We start from the raw sequence: 24,438 nt of genomic DNA, 5'->3' as shown, positions 1-24,438 counted from the left end.
TCAGTTAACATACCTAACTGCAAACTAACATCAGAAAGGGTGTAGCACAATAATCAAAGATTTTCTTAAATATGTAATTAAAGATATTAATGAGAGAGGCAAATAGTTAATAATGAGATTAATGACATTCCTGGGGTGGAATGAAGGCAGTTGGATTGTGAGAAAAGGAAAGAGACCAGGACATTACATTGTTCCAATACAAATGTTTAAATACAGGGTGTACATTGAGTCCGGGAACACTTTCAATTATTTATTACACAAGAACCAAACATTGTACAGATATCATACATATGTCATTTAGAAGAGATACCCCGAAAGCCTTTTTCCACGTATATCACCACAGCGTAGTTTGGTAATTTGCCAATAGTCAGCGCTAGTCGTAAATGTGTCGAGTTCAGGTGCGGAGCAAGCTCTCCGTGTGTCGGCAAAAACAAGTGTCTACATCTGTTTCACAGATGTTGAGAACCAAGTATGGTAAGAAGCCACCAACAAGAAAGGTCATTTACTGCTGGCACAACAAACACGTTATGACGGGTTGCTTGTGCCCGGCAAAGAAAAGCGGACGTCCCAATGTCAGTTTGAAGTGAATGTGGAGCGCGTTCGAGAGACATTCATAATTCATATCAGTGTGTCGTGCATCCTGTGTTTGTAAAAAAAAGCTTTCAGAGTTTCTCTTCAAAATGCAATATGTATGCCATCTGTACAATGTTTAGTTCTTGTGCAATAAATAATTTAAAGTGTTCCCGGACTTTAAGTACGCCCTGTATTTGTTTAATGCAAAATTAGTACCATAGTATAAACTTTCTGAAAGTTACTATAGCTTAAAATATGGAAACAGGAGACAGGTTTCTGAGCACAGGCGAAGATTAATTGGGTAGCCTGCACAGCCCTGTGGTGTTACACACCTTGCCAGAGGAGAGAGATGTAGCCATGCGTACCCTTACTGACAAACAGTAATTGCACGCGAAAACCGTAAAACAAGTTATCATCGAGGAGAGCACAAATATTGTGCCCATTTCTTATTTTATTTACACACGGAGCAGTAAGCTGAAGGACGACGTGTGTTTTTGAGATGGAAGGCGAATGCAGTAGTTTTGTGAGAGGAAGCAGTGGCACGAATGAGAGTGCAGAAACTCTTAGCATTGTCACCCTACTCTGGAGGAGCACCGAGTCCTCGAGTTATGACATCCACCCAGACAAATGAAGTTTTAATGAAAGGTCATTCCGATTCATTATTTCCATAGCCTTCTATGTTGTAGAAGTTTCATGTCGGATGTTACATATTGACATAAATTTGGTGCTATTCAGTTGATGTCAATGGACAGTACGTGGCTTTTTATATGAAAGGTGTTTGTATATTATTTAAGAAAATTTGGAACCCAGTGTAATTTCCTTACAGCAATAACTACAATTGAGGGAAGGAAGTCTGTTACAGCCATACACAAGGCCACAGCGGAGCAATAAGAGGTAACAGACAACAGTATTAAAACTTCACCAATTAAATCGTGTTCGACAGAACTGGAACACGACGAGCCTTATGAAATGGAGAATATGCTGAGAATTGCAGGAAAAAAAAAAGAAAGAATTTATAGAAGTCAAAATTGTCTGTCACTGCAGTGGTGCACAAGCAAGAAGGTGGGTGCACAATGCATTCTATACGGAGAAGTGGTTGTACAAATAAAAAAGGAAACATTCCCAGGAGAAGTTTCTCGGGGAAAAAGAACATTCTCACAGAAAGTTTCCTGTTTCATACAAATAAAAAATCGACAGCATATTCTCTGATGAGGGAGTTTCTTCTCACTATCTCCTCTCCATCTCAAGAGGGTTGTCAGTGTGTGGCATTTGTTTGGTGAAGAACTAATGTGAAACATCACATTTCATTCGACTTGCTCAAACGGGCAAGTTATTCGATGTACAAATATGGAAGTGGCAATGTCTTCTGGATGAGTTACACTGTACTTTGATTTTACTTTTATGTGCAGCAAAAATTATTAAGATGATTAAGAACAGTTTATGAAAATGCATCTTCTGACAATGTTGTCGAATTTTTAATTTGCAGGAAACTTGTTAAGTAAGTTAGGTGAACACACTATGTAAAAAAAAATCACATTTTCATCTTATCCAAAATGGAACTCTGTCAGTTGTATCTAACATGAGACAATTTTGTTTACACATTACACACAATGATCCACATGTGTGTCAAGCACTGGAGTGGTTACCCGTGTGTTTTTGTTACGAGAAACAGATCACTAGGTTTGTAATAAATCGGTTATTAATTTTTCTGGACTGCCTTCTTATTACTGACATAACAAAATATAAGACTGTTGCTATGTAAGACCTTGATGATGAACATCTGAAAATGTCAGTGACAATTGCACAGTCTATACTTAAGTCTTCTCATACACTAGTCTGAAACATATGTCCACTTTATACCACAGAGATGTTTTCATTTTCACTTTGTTTGAAATGTTTCCCCCCTCTCCTTTCACAATTTTCGAGAAGGTAGTTCACCGGCCAAATAAAGTTTTTATTTTCAATGCCATCTGGTCCGCAGCTGCGACGAATTTTTTGAATGATTTCTGGAAGCCTTCAGCTGCCATTCTCTTTATTTCTTATACATTTTTACAGGAAAGCAACGTGCTCCTAAAATAGTGTGAACACCTTGAACTAATTTATGAGCATAACATAATGTCACAGGAGTAACAACATATATGACAATCTGTTACTAAAAAAATCATCCATAAGATACTTGGAAATGGCCTAACGCCAAAACTGTACACTAGTACAGGAAATTAAGAGAATGGCAGCTGAAGGCTTCAAGAAATCATTGAAAGAATGTTTTTATTGTTAAACCTCTCTAAACTTCTACAGATTATCTCTTCAGTATTTCTTTGGGCTATGTACATCACCTTTTTGCCCTTCCGAGCTACATAAACTTGGACATTTTTACTAATAAAACCCTCTGTAAACCCTAAACTCAACAGAACTTACTCAGCTCTAAGTACGCTACAGAACTCATGTCAAAACCTCCGTCCCACATCATGCCACAGTCCAAACTCTAGTCTTCACGTACCCCTGCAATGCAGAAGTGAGTGCCAAATGCTGGCAGTATTTCTGCTTCTGACTGTCACTAGCTAAAATTTTATGCTTTAAAAACTTCAGTTAATATAATATTCACCTTGTTGTTGTGGTCTCCAGTCTAAAGACTAGTTTGTGCAGCTCTCCACACTACAATATTCTGTGAAAGGCTCTCCAATATGAATAACTACTGCACCCTACATCCTTCTCAATCTGTTAACTGTGTTCGTCTCTCGGTTTTCCTCTACAAATGTTACCTCTCCCGTGCCCCCCACCCCTCCCCACCCCACTTCCTCCAACACTGAATTAGTGATTCCTTGACTTCTCACAATGTAGCATACAACCAATCTCTTCTTTTAGTCAAGGTGTGTCTCCCAATTCTATTCACTACTTTCTTATTAGTTACACAACCTATCCAACTAATCTTCAGCATTGTTCTCTAGCACCACATTTCAAAAGCTTCAATTCTTTTCTAGTCGAACCTGTTTATCATTCATGTTTCACTTCCATAAATGGCTACACTCTAGACAAATATCTTCAGAAATTACTTCCCAACATTTAAGTCTATATTTGGTGCTAACAAATTTCTCTTCTTCAGGGATGCTTTTCTTGCCATTGCCACTCTACACTTTATATCCTCTCTACTTGGATCATAATCAGTTATTTTGCTCCCCAAATAGGAAAACTCAACTACTACTTTGTGTGTCTTATTTCCTAATTAATTCCCTCAGCATCAGTTGATTTAGTCTGACCAAACACCTTTACCCTTATTTTGTTTTTGTTGATATTCATCTTTTATCAACATATTGAGACACTATTCATTTCGTTCAACTGCTCTTCCAAGTCCTCTGCTGCCTCTACAGGGAATTATAATGCCACTGGCAAATCTCAAAGATTTTATTTCTTCTCCCTGAACATTAACTCCAACTTCAAATTTTCCTGTGGTTTCCTTTACTATTTGCTCAGTGTACAGATGGTATAACATTGGCAATAGGCTACAATCCTATCTCATTCCCTTGTCAACCACTGCTTCCTTTTCGTGCCCTTTGACCCATAACTGCTGTCTGGTTTCTGAGCAATTTGTAAATAGCCTTTCGCTTCCTATATTTTACCCCTGCCACTATTAGAATTTGAGGAAGAGTATTCCAGTCAACATTGTCGAAAGCTTTCTCTAAGCCTACAAATGCTATAAATCTAGGTTTGTCTTTCTAAGCTATTTTCTAAGGTAAGTCACAGGGTCAGTACTGCCTCGTGTGTTCCTACATTTATCTAGAATCCAAACTGATTTTCCCTGAGGTCAGCTTGTAGGAGTTTTTTCATTCTTCTGTAAAGAGACAAATTGGTCAGGGGAAAAAACCGTTAGTAAGGCAAGTTTGGTACTTTTATGGCTTTAAGTTGGCATCACTGGCTTAAGCACTGATCAGCTGATGTATCCGCACTGTTTTGTTTATAACCTCAAAAACAGATTTCGAGATGGCAAGTCTGCTTGAAACATCTACATTAGTTGAACAACATTCTGTTATTCGTTTTTTACTTGCCGAAGGCGAGACACTAGTGAATATTTACTAGAAAATGTCTAAAGTTTATGGTGAAGGCTGTACGAATCATGCAAATTTTTACAAGTGGGATGGAGCAATTCAAAAATGGTTGCGACTCAGTGCCTGACGAACACTGTTCTGGCCGATGAGTTGCACTTTCAACTCCCTCACTTGAATGTCGAATTGATGACAGTATTCGTGTTGGCCACTGTGTGACTGTGGAAATGATTGTCGAGAAGGTTCAAGTTAGTACTGGTACAGTTCATAACACTATCTATAACAAGCAAAACACGCGCATGATGGGTCTCAAAGGAGTTGACGCAGCTACACAAGGAAACAGGGTTGAGAGTGCACAGAGGCAAAGGAATGTTATGAAAGAGGTGGTGAGCACTTCCTCAACAAAATTTTAACTTGTGGTGAAACTTGGGTTCACTATTATGAGCCAAAATTTGATTTCCATTTTCTTGAAGCACACCAACTCACCTGTCAAGAAAAATTCAAAACCCAAGCATCAGCAGGAAAAGTCATGTTGACAGTATTTTGGGATACTGAAGGTCCAGTTTTTTTGTGATTATCTGGACGTACAGCGTACAATGAACGCCAATACTGCTCGAATTTGCTTTTAAACGAGGTGAAGCCAGCCAGAGAGATGTCGTGGATCTCAGAGTAGAGGTATGATTCTCCAGCAAGGCAATACACATCCTCATATTGCTCAACAAACCCGTGAAACCAACAACAAAATGGGCAAGGAAGTACTGCCTCATCCCTATTACAGTCCTTATTTAGCACACAGTGATTTCCATTTACTTCGTGCACAGAAGGAGGCACTACATGGGAAGAGGTTCCAGGACAACGAGGATGTGAAAACATTTGTGGGAAATTGGTTCAAACATCAGGATAAAGAGTCCTTTGCAGCCGGAATAAAAAAGCTTGTAGCCCGTTGGAACAAGTGCATAAATGTGCAAGGGGATTATGTTGAAAAGTAGAAAACGTATTGCTTTTTAAAAATAAATGCTTTTTTCCTCCAGATCAATTTGTCTCTTTACTTATTGAATGACCCTCATATTTTGCAACTGTGACTCAAAAAACTGATAATTTGATACTTTTTACACCTGCTAGCAACTGCTTCCTTTGGAAATGGAATTATAATATTCTTCTCAAAGTCTGAGGGTATTTCACCTGTCTTTTACACCTTGCACACCAGAAGGAAAAGTTCTGTCACAGCTGGTTCTTTCAAGGCTATCAACAGCTCTCAAGGAATGTCGTACACTTCCGGGACATTGTTTCAACCTGAGTCTTTCAGTGCACTGTCAAATTATTCTCACAATATTGTAACTCCCGTCTCACAATATTGTAACTCCCATCTCGCATTCATCTTTATCCTCTTCCACTTCTATAGTATTGCCTTCAAGTACATCTCCCTCGAATACAACCTCTGCTTTACGACACCAAAAATGCCGAATAACCTCACTGCTGTCACAAAAATCGACAATAAATCCCGAAGTGCACACTGCAGTCTGTCACTACCAGGTGGAGCTTAAAGTTGCCCTCGCCACCGTGTAGCGAACCCACCAGCTGTCGCCTTACGCGCACTCCAATATAACGAAGGTGCCGCGTACCTGAAGAGCACAGGGTAGTCTACACAGTGCAGCAGGAAGGTGGCGAAGCCGGCGACGAAGACGAACTGGCCCAGCTCGAGCAGCTCCTGCAGCATCATGCAGGCGAAGCCGTGCTTCTGGTGGTAGTGGTACATGCGCGTGAAGAACGCATCCAGGTCCTCCACGTGGTTCCAGCGTGCTGCGACAGAACGGAACAGAATGCAATCCGCATTGCAACGGGACACCTCACGGACAATTATCCGATCGAAACACCGGTACCTCGTCAGTAAGTCCAGTTGAACGGCTACACGGGTACAGGGGATCGGACAGAAACATGCAAACACAAAAAACAAAACACATTACTGTGCCTAATACGGCGTAGGAAAACCTTCGGCTTTCACAACAGCTTCCAGTCATCTCCAAATGGGTAAATACACCTCCCGCACAGTTTCTGCGGGAATCTTATACTACAATTCCTGCAAAATAGTGGCAAGCTCAGATAACGATGCTCGAGGTGGACCCTATTCTCTGCAGGAAACTGTAGAGGATCAGTAATATTGTAATAATACGAGTCAAGATAGATGTAACGGAACTTGAATAGCATATTTGCCTCTATTGGTTACGGTAGAGAGATCAATGTTTCGGTCCTGTCTGTATATTTATATATAATATTGCACGAATAAAGGCTGGCTATCATTAAAAATGCACGCCGCGCAATTTGCTTCCATTTGTTTGGTCATAATAATAATAATGAAATGCTTTTGAATGCAATTAAAATATAACGGTGATACCTGTTTAGTGTTATTGGAAATAATATATAGTAAATTAATGAGTAAGGTAGCCAATCATATAAGAAGAGGTAAAATTGGGCACATTGAGGTGTTTTGCTTTACATTGATGAAGCCGATGATACGGCGTCACATTTTTCATTTACTCTTGGAGTAAAAAAAAGGAAAGAAGTGCTAATTGTGCATTGTGAAGCCAAGAGTAGTCATTAAACTGAGTACACCTACAGGGTGGTCAATTGTGGGATAAATCTATACACATCCCATGAGGGACACGGTATTGAGGCCGTTTCTTTTTTCTTTCTTTCTTTCTTTCTTTTTTTTTTTAAATATCGCGGAGAGCTGACTCCAATTTATGAAAAGGAGAAAAACGTTAATTTTTACGCGAACCCATAATAATAGCAGACCGGAGAGAAAAGTGTGTAATTGTCTTACGCCTTACAAACATTCGTGGAGGGCAGTGGCTACACCAGAAGAGTCAATTACAAAATACTGTATCATTATCATTGACTGCTGGTGTCGAGCAACCAAAACCATTAATCAAAGGGTTTCGATGGAACTTGGGAGTTAAGGTAGAGTTAAGTTTTGGGGACCTGGTCAAGAGGGGGAAGTTCGTAGATCCTAACTACTGCAGCTATTCTGGGATCAGGTGCTGCCGTGACTGTTTTGTGTTGTCAGTGACTTAAAGTTACCTTATCTCATACTCTTTAAGATCGACGCGCCTTCCCACTTGGTATAACGGTGCCTCACAGCAACAACGACAACGCCGACGACAAAGGAAGATACGGTAGAATATCTGATAGCTGGCGACTGTAACGGCCAGGGGAGATGCGACAATTTGTCATTGCGCTCACAAAACCGTTCTCCGAAGATGCGAGTTGTGCAAACGGTGGCTCTATCATCTCCGAACACGGAACCACCACAGGGAAACAAACGCTGTACCCTGCGACGGACCTGACAACTCAAAACAGTCACAATCCTCGGCAGTAATACGACCTGGCTGAATAACCGTAGGGGCCGCGGAATACCACAGTACAGCTACCCAAATCGTCACTGGTCCCCCGTCACTCTCTAAGAATATAGGTACAGTGTGAAATTCCCGTTCGCCCTACAATTACCTGCTTACAGAGCTCCGCTCGTGTCGCTTCGGTGTCAATAGGGTCCAGGAGTGCAACATTCCGTTCTGCAATGACTTTTTCAGCTTTCATCCTCTTAATTTTCATCAAAATGTGCTTCGACGACCATCTGTCGTGATCGCTCGACACACATTTTTGTCCGCATCGTGACTTGGAGGACAATATTTTTTCGATTTCCCTGTACACAGTACGAGTCTTTGATACGATGTCTCTCAAAATGACAAACACTTCAGTTATCTCGGTTACAGAGGCACCCACCATATCGGCACTGACAAAATTCCCGTGTTCAAACGCACTAAGCTCCAATGTAATGCACTAACAGCTACACACAATACTGTTCTCACTGACACTTTCAGTGTATTTCAGACATTGTGCAGGTTCTGTTTGCGGTCAAATACGACACCATGGCCCGTAGCCTCAGCCGCTACATGCACCGATGTTTGAGCACACACTTCTAGCCGAATTTCCGTATTTTTGTCCGACTCCTGTACATAGGAGATTATTTTTTATAAATGTCAACAAACCATAGGAAATGGTGTCCGAGAGGAAAAGGAGCAACAGAGGTGATAGCATATGCTGAAAATGTGTTCCAAGGAAGGTATATCCCAACAAAGGTTGAAATAAAAGAGCTTTGACAGCTGTAGTGATACAGAATTTAGGCTGCACCACTGTCGATTTTTCTGCCTCCCCAATATATGATAAAGTATGTTTTATAATCTATTTTTACACACAGTAGTGAATTTTGTGTTTTTAATTGTTATTTGTACAAGACTATAAAATATTTATAACTTTCTCGAGCACAGAATTTCTTGAATAGAATTACGAGTTTTGGCTACACAATACCCATCTTCATAATCTACAATGGGAGTAAAACAAATTACATTATTAATTACTACATTAAGAGAATAAAAACAAATGACAGAAGTTATAACAAAAACATGATATGCCTCTCATTCTGCTGTACTGCAAGAAGTCAAAACTGCCATGCATGCTTCAACTGGTTATGTATAGGATTCAAAGCTATTCCAGACATCGTTAATGCATGCATGATGTGCAAATCATTAGAATTAGGCCTTCATCAAATAGTTGGAAAGTACAATGGGAGGACAAAATTATATACCTGTGTGTGTGTGTGTGTGTGTGTGTGTGTGTGTGTGTGTGTGTGTGTGTGTGTGTGTGTGTGTATATATATATACAACCATGCATAAGTAGTGCTTATTAGATGGACGGGTTCGACAGCTGATCAGTTCCAGTCTTTCTACCAGGAAGGAGGTAAATGGCTTGTGTTGTCTGTAGTTCAACCGTGCCTAGACGGTCAATACCGCAATCTGCATTGATCGCATCTGCATTGTTACTTTGTGCCAGGAAGGGCTCTCTACACGGGAAGTGTCGAGGCATCTCAGAGTGAACCAAAGCGATGTTGTTCGGGCATCGAGGAGATACAGAGAGACAGGAACTGTCGATGACATGCCTCGCTCAGGCTGCCTGAAGGCTACTGCTGCAATGGATGACCGTTACATACGGATAACGGCTCGGAGGAACTCTGACGGCAACGCCACCATGTTGAATAATGCTTTTCGTGCAGCTGCAGGACGTCGTGTTACGACTCAAACTGTGTGCAATAGGCTGCACGATGCGCATCTTCTCTCCCGACGTCCTTGGTGAGGTCCACCTTTGCAACCACGACACCGTACAGCGTGGTACAGATGTGCCCAACAACACGCCAAATAGACCACTCAGGATTGGCATCACTTTCTCCTCACCGACAAGTGTCGCATATGCCTTCAACCAGACAATTGTTGGAGACGTGTTTGGAGGCAACCCAGTCAGGCTGAAAGCCTTACACACACTGTCCAGCGAGTGCAGCAAGGTGGAGGTTTCCTGCTGTTTTGGGGTGGCACTATGTGCGGCCGACGTACACGACTGATTGTCACGCAAGGCGCCGTAACGGCTGTATGATACACGAATGCCACACTCCGACAGATAGTGCAGCAATATTGGCAGCATACTGACGAGGCATTCGTCTTGACGGACGACAATTTGCGCCCCCATTGTGCACATCTTGTGAGTGATTTCCTTCAGGATAAGGACAACACTTGACTAGAGTGCCCAGCATGTTTTCCAGGCCCGAGCCCTATCAAACCTGTCCAGGATAGATTGAAAAGAACTGTTTATTGATGACGTGACCCACCATCCACTGTGAGAGATCTACGCTGAATCACCATTGTGGAGTGGGACAAAATGGTTCAAGTGACTGAGTACTACAGGACTTAACATCTGAGGTCATCAGTACCCTAGAACTCAGAACGACTTAAACCTAACTAACAGAAGGACATCACACACATCCATGTCCGAGGCAGGATTCGAACCTGCGACCGTAGCGGTCGCGAGATTCCAGACTGTAGCACCTAGAATCGCTCGGCCACCCCAGCTGGTGGAGTGGGACAATCTGGACCAAAAGTGCAATGATATACTTGTGAATGGTATACCGTGACAAATACAGGCATGCATCAATGCAAGAGCACGTGCTACTGGGTATTAAGAGGTACCAGTGTGTACAGCAATCCGAACCACCACCTCTGAAGGTCTAACTGTATGGTGGTATAACATGCAATGTGTAGTTTTCATGAGCAATAAAATGGGCAGAAATAATGTTTATGTTGATCTCTATTCCAATTTTCTGTACAGGTTCGAGAACCGAGATGATGCAAAACTTTTTTTGAAGTTCGTCTTTATGTGCACACAGGCATATTCTCTAATGCTATGAGTGCCTTTTTGCTTTACCTAAGTTAATTCTATTTTTATTCATGCACACGTGTCACTCTGCTTTTTCATCACCCAGATGACATTTGCTTATTGTTCACTTCTAGTATCTTCTATGTCGGCATTCATTTTTAATGTGACGTATACCCCTGTCACTAATTTTAGGGCAAGTCTTTAACATTTTACACATTGTCTCTTTTCCAAATTTATGCTACTAAATCACCTCAGTAATATGGGATATGAATGTACCAGTTATACATAACTTTGTCCTCTCCATGTACTTTCAGATTATCTGATGAAGCCATAGCTGGGTGAAATGCAAAATAAATAATTTACATATTTGTAACTCTTGATTGCTTTTACAAGTACAATCTGTTCTTTAAAATATTCCACTGTAACTGGATAGATAAAAAAATATACTCGCCAAGTGGCAGCAAGAGAACATACATATAAGGGCATTTAAATTTGCAAGGTTTTGGAACCAGTGGATCCTCCTCCTGCCAGAAGGGCTGAAGGGAGAGGACAAGGGGCAAAGGTAAAGGACTGGTGAGGTCTAGGAAATGAGAAGAGTTTTGAAAAGTCGCCCAACACCCTGGGACACAGGAGACTTACCAGACGGGACCTGCCAAGTCTGCCCTGAGCCAGGGTATTGGGTGACTTTTCAATACTCTTCCCATTACCCAGACATCAGAGTCCTCTTCCTTCATCCCTCTACCTTCCTCTCCAACCCCACAACAGTACAGACTCGACCCGACTCGCTGCGTGCACACACTCACCGCGGCCACTCTCGGGCACGACGTGGATCATGACTCCGCTCTCCTGGGGCGTCTCGTCACCGGTGTCCGCCGGGTCAGCCCCGAAGGGCTGCAGCGGCTGGTAGCTCGCCTCCAGAGTGGCCGTCATCCTGACGGTCGGCCGGTCTCCGCTTCACGGACTGCGAGGCCTCCCCTGGAAACAGAAATGTCTGTTATCTGCGCATTTTTTTTTCTTTTTTTTGGTTGCTAACACCACAATCTGAGCAAAGAAAATGTTATCAAGAGTTGTGACTCTAAAAAAATGGAGTAACACTGGATGATTCACTACCCTACCTTATGTTTATGGCAATGGTGTAAACGGTATATGAAATTATCATTATGAGGGGGACTAATTTGTTCAAATCATTCGTCATTCAGTTTAGAATTTTTTGTAGCAGCTGTGTTTGCAGACAAAAATCACTGGCTTTCAGGTCTGCCATTATGCAAACGATATTTTGTATATAAATTCAAACAAGTTTCAGCACCTCTGTGCTGTCATCATTGGTTATTCTTTATTCAGTTTTGGAAAAATGTGAGCATGTTATAAATAATACACTATGTGATCAAAAGTATCCAGACACCACCAAAAACTTACATTTTTCATATTAGATGTGCTGTGCTGCCACCTACTGTCAGGTACTCCATATCAGCGACCTCAGTAGTCATTAGACATCGTGAGAGAGCAGACTGGGGGGCTCCGCAGAACTCGTGGACTTCGAACGTACTCAGGTGATTGGGTGTCACTTGTGTCATATGTCTGTAGGCCATATTTCCACGCTCCTAAACATCCCTAGGTCTACTGTTTCTGAAGTTTTAGCAAAGTGTAAATGTGAAGGGACACATACAGCACAAAAGTGTACAGGCCGACCTTGTCTGTTGACTGACAGAGGCCGCTGGCAGTTGAAGAGGGTTGTAAAGTGTAACAGGGAGACTTCTATCCAGACCATCACACAGGAATTCCAAACTGCATCAGGATCCACTGCAAGTCCTGTGGAAGTTAGGCGGGAGGTGAGAAAACTTTGATTCATAGTCGAGCGGCTGCTCATAAGCTACACGTCGTGCCAGTAAATGCCAAATGACACCTCACTTGGTGTAAGGAGCATAAACATTGGGTGATTGTGTGGAATGACAAATCAAGATACACAATGTGGCAATCCGATGGAGGGGTGTGGGTCTGGCAAATGCCGGGTTAATGTCATGTGCCAGCATGTGTAGTGCCAACAGCGAAAGTTGGAGGTGGTGGTGGTGTTATGGTGTGGTCATGTTTTTCAAGGAGGGGGCTTTCACCCCTTGTTTTGTGTGGCACTATCACAGCACAGGCCTAAATTGATGTTTCAAGCACCTTCTTGCTTCCCACTGTTGAAGAGCAATTTGGGGATGGTGATTGCATCTTTCAACATGATCGAGCACCTTTTCATAATGCATGGCCAGTGGCAGAGTGGTTACACGACAATAACATCCCTGTAATGGACTGGCCTGCACAGAGTCCGGACTTCAAACCTATATTACACCTCTGGGATGTTTTGGAATGCCAACTTCTTGCCAGGCCTCACTGACGGACATCGATACCTCTCCTCAGTGCAGCACTCCATGAAGAATGGGCTGCCATTCCGCAAGAAACCTTCCAGCACATGACTGAACGTATGGCTGCAAGAGTGGAAGCTGTCATCAAGGGTAAGGGTGAGTCAACACCATACTAAATTCCAGAATTACCGATGGAGGGCGCCACGAACTTGTAAGTCATTTCTAGTCAGGTGTCCGGATGCTTTTGATCACATAGTGTAACTGTTCTAACAAAATTAGGTTTGAACACAGATTTTGTCTGCTGTTGTTATTACCTTAATTTTCACTACCTTATTGGGTTATGCAGGACCCTTCGCACATTACTGTATATTCATAACTTGTCATCTGCAATTAAATGATATAGCTCTGAGTTGGAAAGGTAAGTTATCAACTCACATTACCTAAAAACATAATTTTACTGCACAAATATATTTGGAGGCCATATCTTGTGATTCCTTGCAGTTAATTTCAAAATATCTTTTCTGATCTGTTGTTGAAATCCACGACACACAAATTATGAAAAACTGTTACTCAAGAGCAAGGCACCCGTTTGTAGGAGGACTGGTCAAGGTTGACAGGGGGCACAGAGTATTTTTAATATCTAGGAAGACGAATGCCAACATGTAAGTTGCAATAAAATAGCTGCAGTTATGCCCTGTTAAAAACCTATATAACACTAATTTTTAAATCATTTTTTTGAAAGAAAAGCATCTGACTACACTATATTTTTTTTCCTTTCCTTGGGAGCTAGGGAAAGGGGTGGTGTGGGAAGGAGGGGGGGGGGGGGGGGCACGGCCACCCCAGAGCGCTCACAAGTGGGGTTCCACAAAACATATGTCACTTTTTTTGTATGCATTTCAACAGCAGATCTTTCTTCTTTTTCTTGTGTCATTGTCCCACATTGCAACGAGGTCGAGCATTGTTATTAATGAATTTGACATGGTTAATTTAAAGGTTGTGTACCCCAGCTGCCTGTGTCAACAGGTGAACGAAAGCAAAAGTTTTCTTAACGTCTGCAAATCCTTTAACTCAGGCGCAACTCTGGTACCAGTCCAGCAGTCACCTAATGGAATGTGGAAAACTGCCTAAAAACCACTTCCAGGCATGCCAGCTCACTGACCCTCATCGTTAATCTGTCAAGCTGATCTGATTCGATCCGGGGCCAGCGCATCTCCGCGTCCCACAAGCAGAACTATAAGATGGGTACCAATCTGGGCTGCGTGAATTTCAACAGAAAAAAACAGATATTTCTAAACTGACTGTAAGAGATAAAAAAATACAGTAGCTAAACACTTCTGTGCAACAAAACTACATTTGCATATAAAGTGATTTGTTCATCGGCAAAACTCACAGCAACACCATTTAATTGCAGATGACAAGTTACCAATAAACAGTAATGCACAGAGGGTTCTGCATAAACCAACAGTGTAGAGAAAATTAAGGGGAAATTTACTATCTTTGGCCCGAAAAAAGCATGTTCTTTAAGAATTTTTTTCTCGGGATGTGTTACAGCTATCAATGTCAAATTTGGTCAGAATGTTTATTGACATTTCCTCAACAAACTGGATTTTTTTGACCACAAGAGCAAAGGCGGAAGTGCCGTTGGAACGAAACAAAAGTTCAATGTAGAACTCCACACGTGGTATATCACTCGTCATCCGGCTCGTCTGAAATCAAAATTGAGATGACATTAGTGAAGTACGTAAGATTCTTTAGTACTTTTACCTCGCTTTATTTGGACCATAGGAAACAAAATGGCGGCCATTTGAAAAAAAAAAAAAAAAAAAAATCCATCAAGTTTTCAACTTCGTCGGCCAAGTAAAAATATTTATAGTTGATGGATCAGAATAAAAGTGGTGCATCTCCTAGAAAATTTAGTTACCTTAGTCGGAAACATAGAATCTTGCCGATCAGTTCAGTAGATTTGAAGTTACCATACCGCGTGAAAAAAAATGTCATTTCGAGAAAAAGGCGTTTGAAGTTTTGACTACATATATATTGTGGTATGTACGTTCAATCTTCTATTCCGGGTCCATAAACCAGTCCTTCCTCTTCCTCATAGAGGTCGTTCTGCTCAATCTGGGTCATCCTTCGCTGCTTCAGAGCCGCTCGTATGGCCGACGACAAGCGGTTTTCGGCCACTTGAATTCAGTGGTCGTCCGAATGCTTGGTGAACTGTGTCGAATAGAATCCCAGGGTGAAGTACATCATTGTCATGGTCTTCAGAATTACTGAATACCCTTCGTTGAAACTGCTCACTGCCATGAAGTCCCAATCTCCACACTCTTCGCTCCAGAATGCAAATGCTTGGGGACTAACTTCCAAACACACGTGTTCAAACATTCACTTGAATTTTGCTGGTTGGTTGGTTGTTTCGGGGAAGGAGACCAGACAGTGAGGTCATCGGTCTCATCGGATAAGGGAAGGACGGGGAAGGAAGTCGGCCGTGCGCTTTGAAAGGAACCATCCCGGCATTTGCCTGGAGCGATTTAGGGAAATCACGGAAAACCTAAATCAGGATGGCCGGACACGTCGTCCTCCCGAATGCGAGTCCAGTGTCTAACCACTTGAATTTTGTGTGTTTCCTCCAAAGCACCAGTACAATAACTCATCCTCAAAAAAAGGTGTGTGATAAAGGCCAATTTCAGGCAGGTGAATTTATTTGTTCAACCATGAAAATAACAAACATTTCCGTTCCGTATTCAGAAAAACCGATTCAGGGGCGGATTCTAAACACTTTTATGGGTCCAAAAATGAAATTTCAAAAAATTGATTTTTTGAACCAAAAGATGGTGAACCTTCCATTAAGGTAATGACAACAACAGGCAGAAACAAGTTTAAGCTTAATTCTGTTAGAATAATTATTACTTGAAACATGTTAAAATTTTAAATAACTCAATAAAGAATACCACAGATGATTGCACAGGTGGTGAAATGCATTTGGAATTATATGACAAAACAGTTGTTTGGATTACAAGTGGATGAGAAATTGAGTAAGAATTCTATACCACGTTGTTCTGGTGCTGGCATATGCAGACCATAATGGTGTAATGGTACAAACTCACTGACATACTTACGTCGTTACTAATATTTCTGCTTTCACGCTAATAGCACAACAATAACACTAGTACCTAAACCAACCCTAGCGAGACCTCAAAGTGTAAATATTACTACACAAAGGATTCAGACATGTGCATACACATCTATTCAACAACCTACCAAACCCCCATTTAATGTCATTTAGATAATGAGGTGTAGTTTAAATCTGAAGTAAAGTACTTCCAAAGGGGAAACTCTTATTCAATTGAAGAATATCTTCACAGTCACACTAAAATTTGATGATTTAGATTAATACATCGCTGGAATTATAAGGTATGTCCAAATGAAAACAAGGCTACAGTTATATGTTACACTATTACAACTACAGTTCATGCAGAACTGTACAGCTTTACATAATTGCCAAAGACTTCGACCCACTGACGCCGGCGCACAGAACAGAGAGGATAGCTTCAGTGAAGGAACTCCTCGGCTGCGGACAGATCCTGGTTTCTGCAGTGCTGTGCACTTCCTTGTCACAAGTTAACCTCTAACCTTTCAGATATCATTTTAAGGGACCAAAAATCTGCAAGTCATACGGGGAGATGCCGGGGCAGTAAAGAGGACATTCTAGGACTGCTCGTCAATATTTTTGAATGAGCTCGAGGGTCTTTTTGACGATGTGTGGTCAAATGCTGTCGCGGAGAAGCACTACGCATTACGAGAGCTGGCTGCTGCACACTTTCTCGACGTCCCGCTCGTGCCTCGGCGACGTACAGCAATACTGCTTGGCATTAACTGTCGCACCCTGCGGTAGCCGGTCGACGACTAGTTCTCCTACTCTGCCGAAAAAGAAATTGAGCGTCACTTTCCTGGCCTTCGGGGATGAGCGATGCCGTCAATCTGTGCTCGTTCTTCGAAAGCGGCACCAAAGTGGTGGCACCACGTTTCATCACGTGCCACAATACGAGTGACAAAATCTGTTCCTCACTCTGCATATTCCAATAGAGCAACCAGGCAAACACTCATTCTTCTGTTTCTCTGACAGATGTTTCGGCACCTACGGTGCACCAGCTTTTCCAAATAGAACTTCTCACTGATTACAAATGTGAGGTGGAAAACAAAAGTTAACTTGTGAGGAAGGTGTCAGAAAGGACATAAGGAAAACTGGAACTCAGAAACACAGGAGTTGAGGACTAAACAGGAAAGAATGAAATATTCGTGGAAGGCTAGGGCTCACACGAGGCTGTCAAGTCACTGATGGTGATGACCCGACAGATATTTTTGTACGAAAAAACGTACTTACATCATTCGGTCGAAAGTATCTGGACACTTACTAGTTTACTTTATACAGGGCATGTCATCTCTGCCTTCGTGACAATATTAACTCTGCCGGGGACACCTTCAGTAGGGTACCCCAGTGCCTGCGAGCGCACGGCAGCCCATTCTCCGAGGGTCGAGACTAGAAAAGGTAGTGACATCGAATGCCAGGATACAAGCCGGCAGCCCATTCTCCGAGGGCCGAGACTAGAAAAGGTAGTGACATCGAACGCCAGGATACAAGTCAAAGTCGATGTTCCGATTTGTCCTAGAGGTGCCACACAGGGTGCAGTTGGCACTCGTGGTGGGCCAGTCCATTCTTGGAATGCCACCACCCACAAACCGCACGCACCCTCACAGATGCCGCTATACGACGGGCTACACCGCCGTGCCTGAACTGTTCCCCTACTGTCCACATTACACAGCAGTGTAAAATGGTTCAAATTCTTCTGCATTTAACATTTTGTTAAGTGAAATAAGGGGACCACACTCTAACCACGAAAAACATTTTCGTACTGTAACACCACTAGCTCCATACTTCACTGTCGGCATTACACGTCATGGTAGCTAAGTTCTCCAAGTGTTTGTGAAACCTGAACCCTCTGTCGGACTGTCACAGGGTATAGGACCATTTGTCACTCTGTGTCATTCATTTCCAGCCACCCACTGTCCAGTGGCATCTCTCTTTACACTGTTTCGAATGCCACCTAGTGCCGATTACAGAAATGCGTGGCTTATGAGCAGCTGCTCAACCCGTGCAGCCCACTCTCCTCAACTCTCTGGACACAGTCATCGTGTGAGCTGAACTGTCGCCAGCACTTCGAGCGATTTCACTGACAGATTTCGTGTGATTTTTTACGACCGCCCCCGGCATCACTCTACAGTCCCCACCGGCCGATACGCGAGGTCTGGCCTGTCTCCGATTCGCGGCGGCCATTTCTTCAAGTTTCGACTTCATGATCGCATCACCAACAGTCAACTTTGGCAGCTTCAGAGGTGTCGAAATATCTCTGACGGATCTGTTACTCGTGTGGCATCTGGCGACTGGACCACAACTGAAGGCACCGAGTTCTCCCGACTGAATCGTTCAGCCGCTTGTGTTGCCGTATCGAGAGCGCGGTACTCCCCATCACTGTTCGAACTGCAACTCTTGACATCTGGTGGCCGATTGTCCGTTATGTGTTACTGGTTTTTGAACAGGTACTCATCACAAAGGATCGGACAGACTACCTGCCACTTACATCGCTATTTTTTATTTATTTTTGTGAGCTCAATTTGGGGGAAATTAGCCCAATGTCTAACATTACTGAAGAATTTGGAATGTTTATGCACAGGGTGCAACCCACCTCCCACAAGCACACTGTTTTTCACTTTATAATCCACCATTCGCAATAATTTCTGTGATCCACCACTGCCTACATTTCACTCCTGTGGGAGTCACGAAGACGAGACCTGACCGACTGCATCATGCACAGAAGTGCTTAATCAATCTTTCTTTCTGCACTCCGTACACGACTGGAATGGGAAGGAGCTCTAATAACGGTACAGAGAGAAGTAACCTCTGCTATGCATTTCACAGTGGTTTGCAAAGCACAGATGTAGATACAATTTTGAACAAGATGTGCACACAATCGAAGCAGCAACAAAATAGGCTATATTATACACTGACAGAAAAGAAACTGCAACACCAAAAAGATTAATGTAGAGCAAGGAAATTTCAGTACATTTGTCTACATAACATATTTAAATGATCAACATTGCAAGATCACAAATTAGCATAAACGCGAAGTATGTCATTACAAAAGCAAAATGTTTGTAAATGAATAACAAATGTAACTGAAAAATGTTGAATGCAAGCATGCAAATGTGTCAAACAAATGCTGCGTATTAATTAGTGGGATAGAATGCCGTGCATGCTACACTTGGTCAGTCATCATAGGGACGGTTAATTCGGTCCGTGGATGACGCCGGAGTCGTCTTCCGACGATATCCAGCATGTGCTCGATTCGAGACACTGGCGAACGAGCAGGCCGAGGCAACGTGCCAACACACTGCAGAGCGAGACGAGTTACAACAGCGGTATGCAGGTAAGCATTATCCCGTTTGAAAATATCCCCCCCCCCCCCCTCCCAAATGCTGTTCGAAAATGGCAGCAAAACAGTTTGAATCGCCACATTGAAAACAAATTTACAGTCAGGGTGTGAAACCATGAAAACTGCTCCTGCCGTCTTATGAAATCACACCCTAGACTGTAACTCCAAGTGTAGGTCCAATGTATCTAGCCCGCAGACAGACTAGCTGCAGACCCTCAATTGGGGAGAAAAGAAATTTGTGGCACAACTTGACTAGAAGAGAGATCAGTTGGTAGGACATGTTCCGAGGCATCAACAATTTAGTATTGGAGGGCAGCGTGGAGGGTAAAAATCATAGAGGGGGACCAAGAGATGAATACACTAAGCAGATTCAGAAGGATGTAGGTTGCAGTAGGTACTGGGGGATGATGAGACTTGCACAGGATAGAGTAGCATGGAGAGCTGCATCAAGCCAGTCTCAAGACTGATGACCACAACACAACATGACACTTATTGTAGGCAATGTAACAAATGAACAGAGAATTTTAAATTTGATACTAACTTTGAAGCTCATTTATTCAGAATACTGATTTTGTATCCTACACCCCTTTGCTTTCCTTCATTTCTATTGACCTGCCCAATACTGTGCCCTGTAAGCCCATACTCTTTATTACTACTGGAAGAGACAGAGGTGCTAAACCAGAGAGGTCTACAACTCCTCAAAGTATCTGATATATGGACTGGAGTAAGTGAATTGCAAATTCACCACTGTAAGAATGTAAATACTCTCCCTTGTCGATGCAAAAATGACTGTGGCGATAGCTCAACTAAACTTTTGGCATTCAAGTTGATTCAAAACTGACATCTTGTTGCCATTGTGGTCTTAGTTCAAAGAGTGGTCTGATGCAGATATCCACACAATTTTATTATGCGTAAGCCTTTCCATCTCTGAATACCTACTGCAACATACGGTTTTTTGAACCTGCTTACTGTATTCATCTCCTGGTCTCCCCCTACAATTTTTATCCCTGCACACTTCCCTCCAGCACTAAACTGGTGATCTCTTGATTTCCCAGAATGAGTCCTATCATCCAATCCCTTCTTTTAGTCAAGTTGTGCTTCAAATTTCTTTTGTCGCCAATTCTATTCATACCTAATTAATTATGTGATCTACCCATCTAATATTCAGCATTCTTCTGTAGCACCACATTTCAAAAGCTCCTATTCCCTTCTTCTATGTACTATTTGTCCTTCACATTTCACTTTCAAACAAGGCTACACGGCAGATAAATACTCTCAGAAGAGACTTCCTAACGCTTATCTCTCTTGAAATTTTTCCTTGGTTTCCTCTATTACTTGCTCGATCTACAGGTTGAATAACATGGGGCCTTATGGAACCACTGCTTTTATGTCTTGTTCTGGGAATCTTTCAACTGCAGTCAGGGTTCTGTACAAGTCATGGATAACTGTTTGCCCCTGTATTTCATTCCTGTTACCTTCACAGACATCAAGGGAACACCAATTTATTATTGGAAGGAAATGTGGGCAGTAAAAATCCAGTATGCAGATTCATACGGATTTAAGTTGCAGTAGTTATTCAGGGATGAAGAGGCTTGCACAGGATAGAGTTTCATGAGAGCTGCATCAAATCAGTCTTAACACTGATGACAACCACCAACACTGCAACAACGACAACTTCTAGAACACCAAAGTGAGGAGCCCAAGCAAAGCTGTAGAAGCACACACAGCAACAGTCTATACACGACTATGATTGAGATCACAGGCTGATTACTGACATCCCAGTTAAAGAACTTAAAAAGACATAATAGATAATATGTATGTATGGACACAATTACTTAATATGCAACAAATTCAAGGATGCTGTGTGTCACAAAGTCTTCTGGAACACTGGCTAAAGATAGATTAAGCAAAAAGCATTTTAGTCAAGCCTGGTGATCTGGTGGTAAAGTGCACGTATAGAAACCAAAAGGTAACAGTATCGAAACCCACAGAATTTTTTCAGTCTGCCTGTACCCAAGCTTTCACTTCTCAATGATGTGACAATTCACCAGGAACGACACATTTCAGATTCAACATTAAACTGTAGGTCTCCTGACTCTGCTTGAATAACTGGTGTAGGTTACACGGAACAAGAGGAATGTTTCCGATACGAGTCACGAGCATTGGCCAGTGACACAATGTTAATGGCTGGTGTCACATCACCTTTTGGTGCTTATATTCACAGTTTTGTTGTTAGTTGGCAAAGCCAAAAAATGTGAAAGAAAAAGAACTGATTATAGCGGCAAATTAATCTGTAGCTTAGCCCAACATATGGGTCAGGTTGGACGGTAACAATTTGGTTGAGAGTTGGTGAAGCCAATGCATGTGACACTAAACAAAATCCGGCTGTGTTGACAGACTGATCTGTAGCTTCACACATTTGAAAATAACCACCAATATGGTCAGATTATCATCGTCACATTGTATACGGTGTTTGTCAAATATTTCCTACACAACAGGTCAAAGCAGACAACTCGTATTGAACAATGCTCTGTACTCAGAGACAAACAAGTTACTGAAGTAGGCCCAATTCACTGACTTTAACTAGGCAACTGAGCCACACAAAAAATTATATGTGTAGATTATTATTATTATTATTATTATTTCTTTCCTTTCTCAGATGTTATGTCTGGTTAAAAATGGAAAGTGACGTGGACCTTGATCAAGCGTGACTTCCTTTTAACTGTACGGAATATGCTACATTGCATTTAGGAACTTTTGGGTAATTGAACACGTATCAATAATTACAGATTACAGACGGTTGTATATATGCATTTGGATGTACCTGTATTGCACTGACGTACTGGTGGATATTGTGTGGTATGACTCCTGTAGTTGATAGTATAATTGGTATAATGTCAACTTTATCCTGATGCCACATGTCCTTGACTTCCTCAGCCAGTTGGATGTATTTTTCAATTTTTCCTTCTGTTTTCTTTTGTATATTTGTTGTATTGGGTATGGATATTTCGATTAGTTGTGTTAATTTCTTCTTTTTATTGGTGAGTATGATGTCAGGTTTGTTATGTGGTGTTGTTTTCTAATGGTTGTGTTCCAGTATAATTTGTATTCATCATTCTCCAGTACATTTTGTGGTGCATACTTGTATGTGGAAATGTGTTGTTTTATTAGTTTATGTTGTATGGCAAGTTGTTGATGTATTATTTTTGCTACATTGTCATGTCTTCTGGGGTATTCTGTATTTGCTAGTATTATACATCCTCTTATGATGTGATCTACTGTTTCTATTTGTTGTCTGCAAAGTCTGCATTTATCTGTTGTGGTATTGGTATCTTTAATAATATGCTTGCTGTAATATGTGGTGGTTATTGTTTGATCCTGTATTGCAATCATTAATCTTTCCATCTCACTGTATACATTGCCTTTTCTTAGCCACGTGTTGGATGCGTCTTGAACGATGTGTGGCTGTGTTAGATGATAAGGGTGCTTGCCATGTAGTGTTTTCTTTTTCCAATTTACTTTCTTCGTATCTGTTGATGTTATGTGATCTAATGGGTTGTAGAAGTGGTTATGCAATTGCAGTGGTGTAGCCGATGTATTTATGTGAGTGATTGCTTTGTGTATTTTGCTAGTTTCTGTTCATTCTATAAAGAATTTTCTTGAATTGTCTACCTGTCCATAATGTAGGTTTTTATGTCGCTAAATCCCCTTCCTCCTTCCTTTCTGCTCAACGTGAATCTTTCTGTTGCTGAATGTATGTGATGTATTCTATACTTGTGGCACTGTGATCATGCAAGTGTGTTGAGTGCTTCTAGGTCTGTGTTACTCCATTTCACTACACCAAATGAGTAGGTCAGTATTGGTGTAGCATAGGTATTTATAGCTTTTGTTTTGTTTCTTGCTGTCAATTCTGTTTTCAGTATTTTTGTTAGTCTTTGTCTATATTTTTCTTTTAGTTATTCTTTAATATTTGTACGATCTATTCCTATTTTTTGTCTGTATCCTAGATATTTATAGGCATCTGTTTTTTCCATCGCGTCTATGCAGTCGCTGTGGTTATCCAACATGTAATTTTCTTGTTTAGTGTGTTTTCCCTTGACTATGCTATTTTTCTTACATTTGTCTGTTCCAAAGCCATATTTATATCATTGCTGAATACTTCTGTTATCTTCCGTAACTGGTTGAGTTGTTGCTGCCAGTAGTTTTAGATCATCCATGTATAGCAAGTGTGTGATTTTGTTTTGGTATGGTCCAGTAATATCGTATCAATAATTTGTATTATTTAGCATGTTGAATAGTGGGTTCAGAGCAAGGCAGAATCAGAAAGGACTTGAGTCTCCTCGGTATATTCCACACTTAATCTGTATTGGCTGTGATGCAATATTATTTGAATTTGTTTAGATGTTAAGTGTGGTTTTCCAATTTTTCATTACTATTTTTAGGAACTGTATCAATTTAGGATCTACTTTGTATATTTCCAATATTTGTAGTAACCATGAGTGGGGAACACTATCAAAAGCTTTCTGGTAATCAATGTATGCGTAGTGTAGCGACCTTTGTTTAGTTTTAGCTTGATATGTCACCTCTGCATCTATTATCAGTTGCTCTTTACATCCTCGTGCTCCTTTGCAACAGCCTTTTTGTTCTCCATTTATAATTTTGTTCTGTGTTGTATGTGCCTTTATTTTTGTGTAACGACTGAAGTTAATATTTTGTATATTGTTGGTAGGCATG

General features: G+C 41.5%; 1 protein-coding gene across 2 annotated transcripts in view; it reads right to left on the bottom strand.

Moving 5' to 3' along the window:
* LOC126295506 (autophagy-related protein 9A-like) overlaps positions 1-24,438 on the bottom strand; it is a 166,426-nt gene that overhangs the window by 138,308 nt on the left and 3,680 nt on the right. For both annotated transcript variants that reach the window (XM_049988085.1, XM_049988086.1), the window contains exons 2-3: positions 11,675-11,846; positions 6,236-6,413 (exon numbers count right to left, since the gene is read on the bottom strand). In XM_049988085.1, coding sequence (XP_049844042.1) covers positions 6,236-6,413; positions 11,675-11,801 — 305 coding nt within the window. In that variant the 5' untranslated portion in view covers positions 11,802-11,846. The remainder of the gene's footprint in view (positions 1-6,235; positions 6,414-11,674; positions 11,847-24,438) is intronic.

The sequence above is a fragment of the Schistocerca gregaria genome, chromosome 11 (assembly GCF_023897955.1).
Source record: "Schistocerca gregaria isolate iqSchGreg1 chromosome 11, iqSchGreg1.2, whole genome shotgun sequence".
Lineage (NCBI taxonomy): Eukaryota > Metazoa > Arthropoda > Insecta > Orthoptera > Acrididae > Schistocerca > Schistocerca gregaria.
The sequence above is the reverse complement of the archived record's forward strand: the minus strand, read 5'-3'. Positions and strand labels throughout refer to the sequence as shown.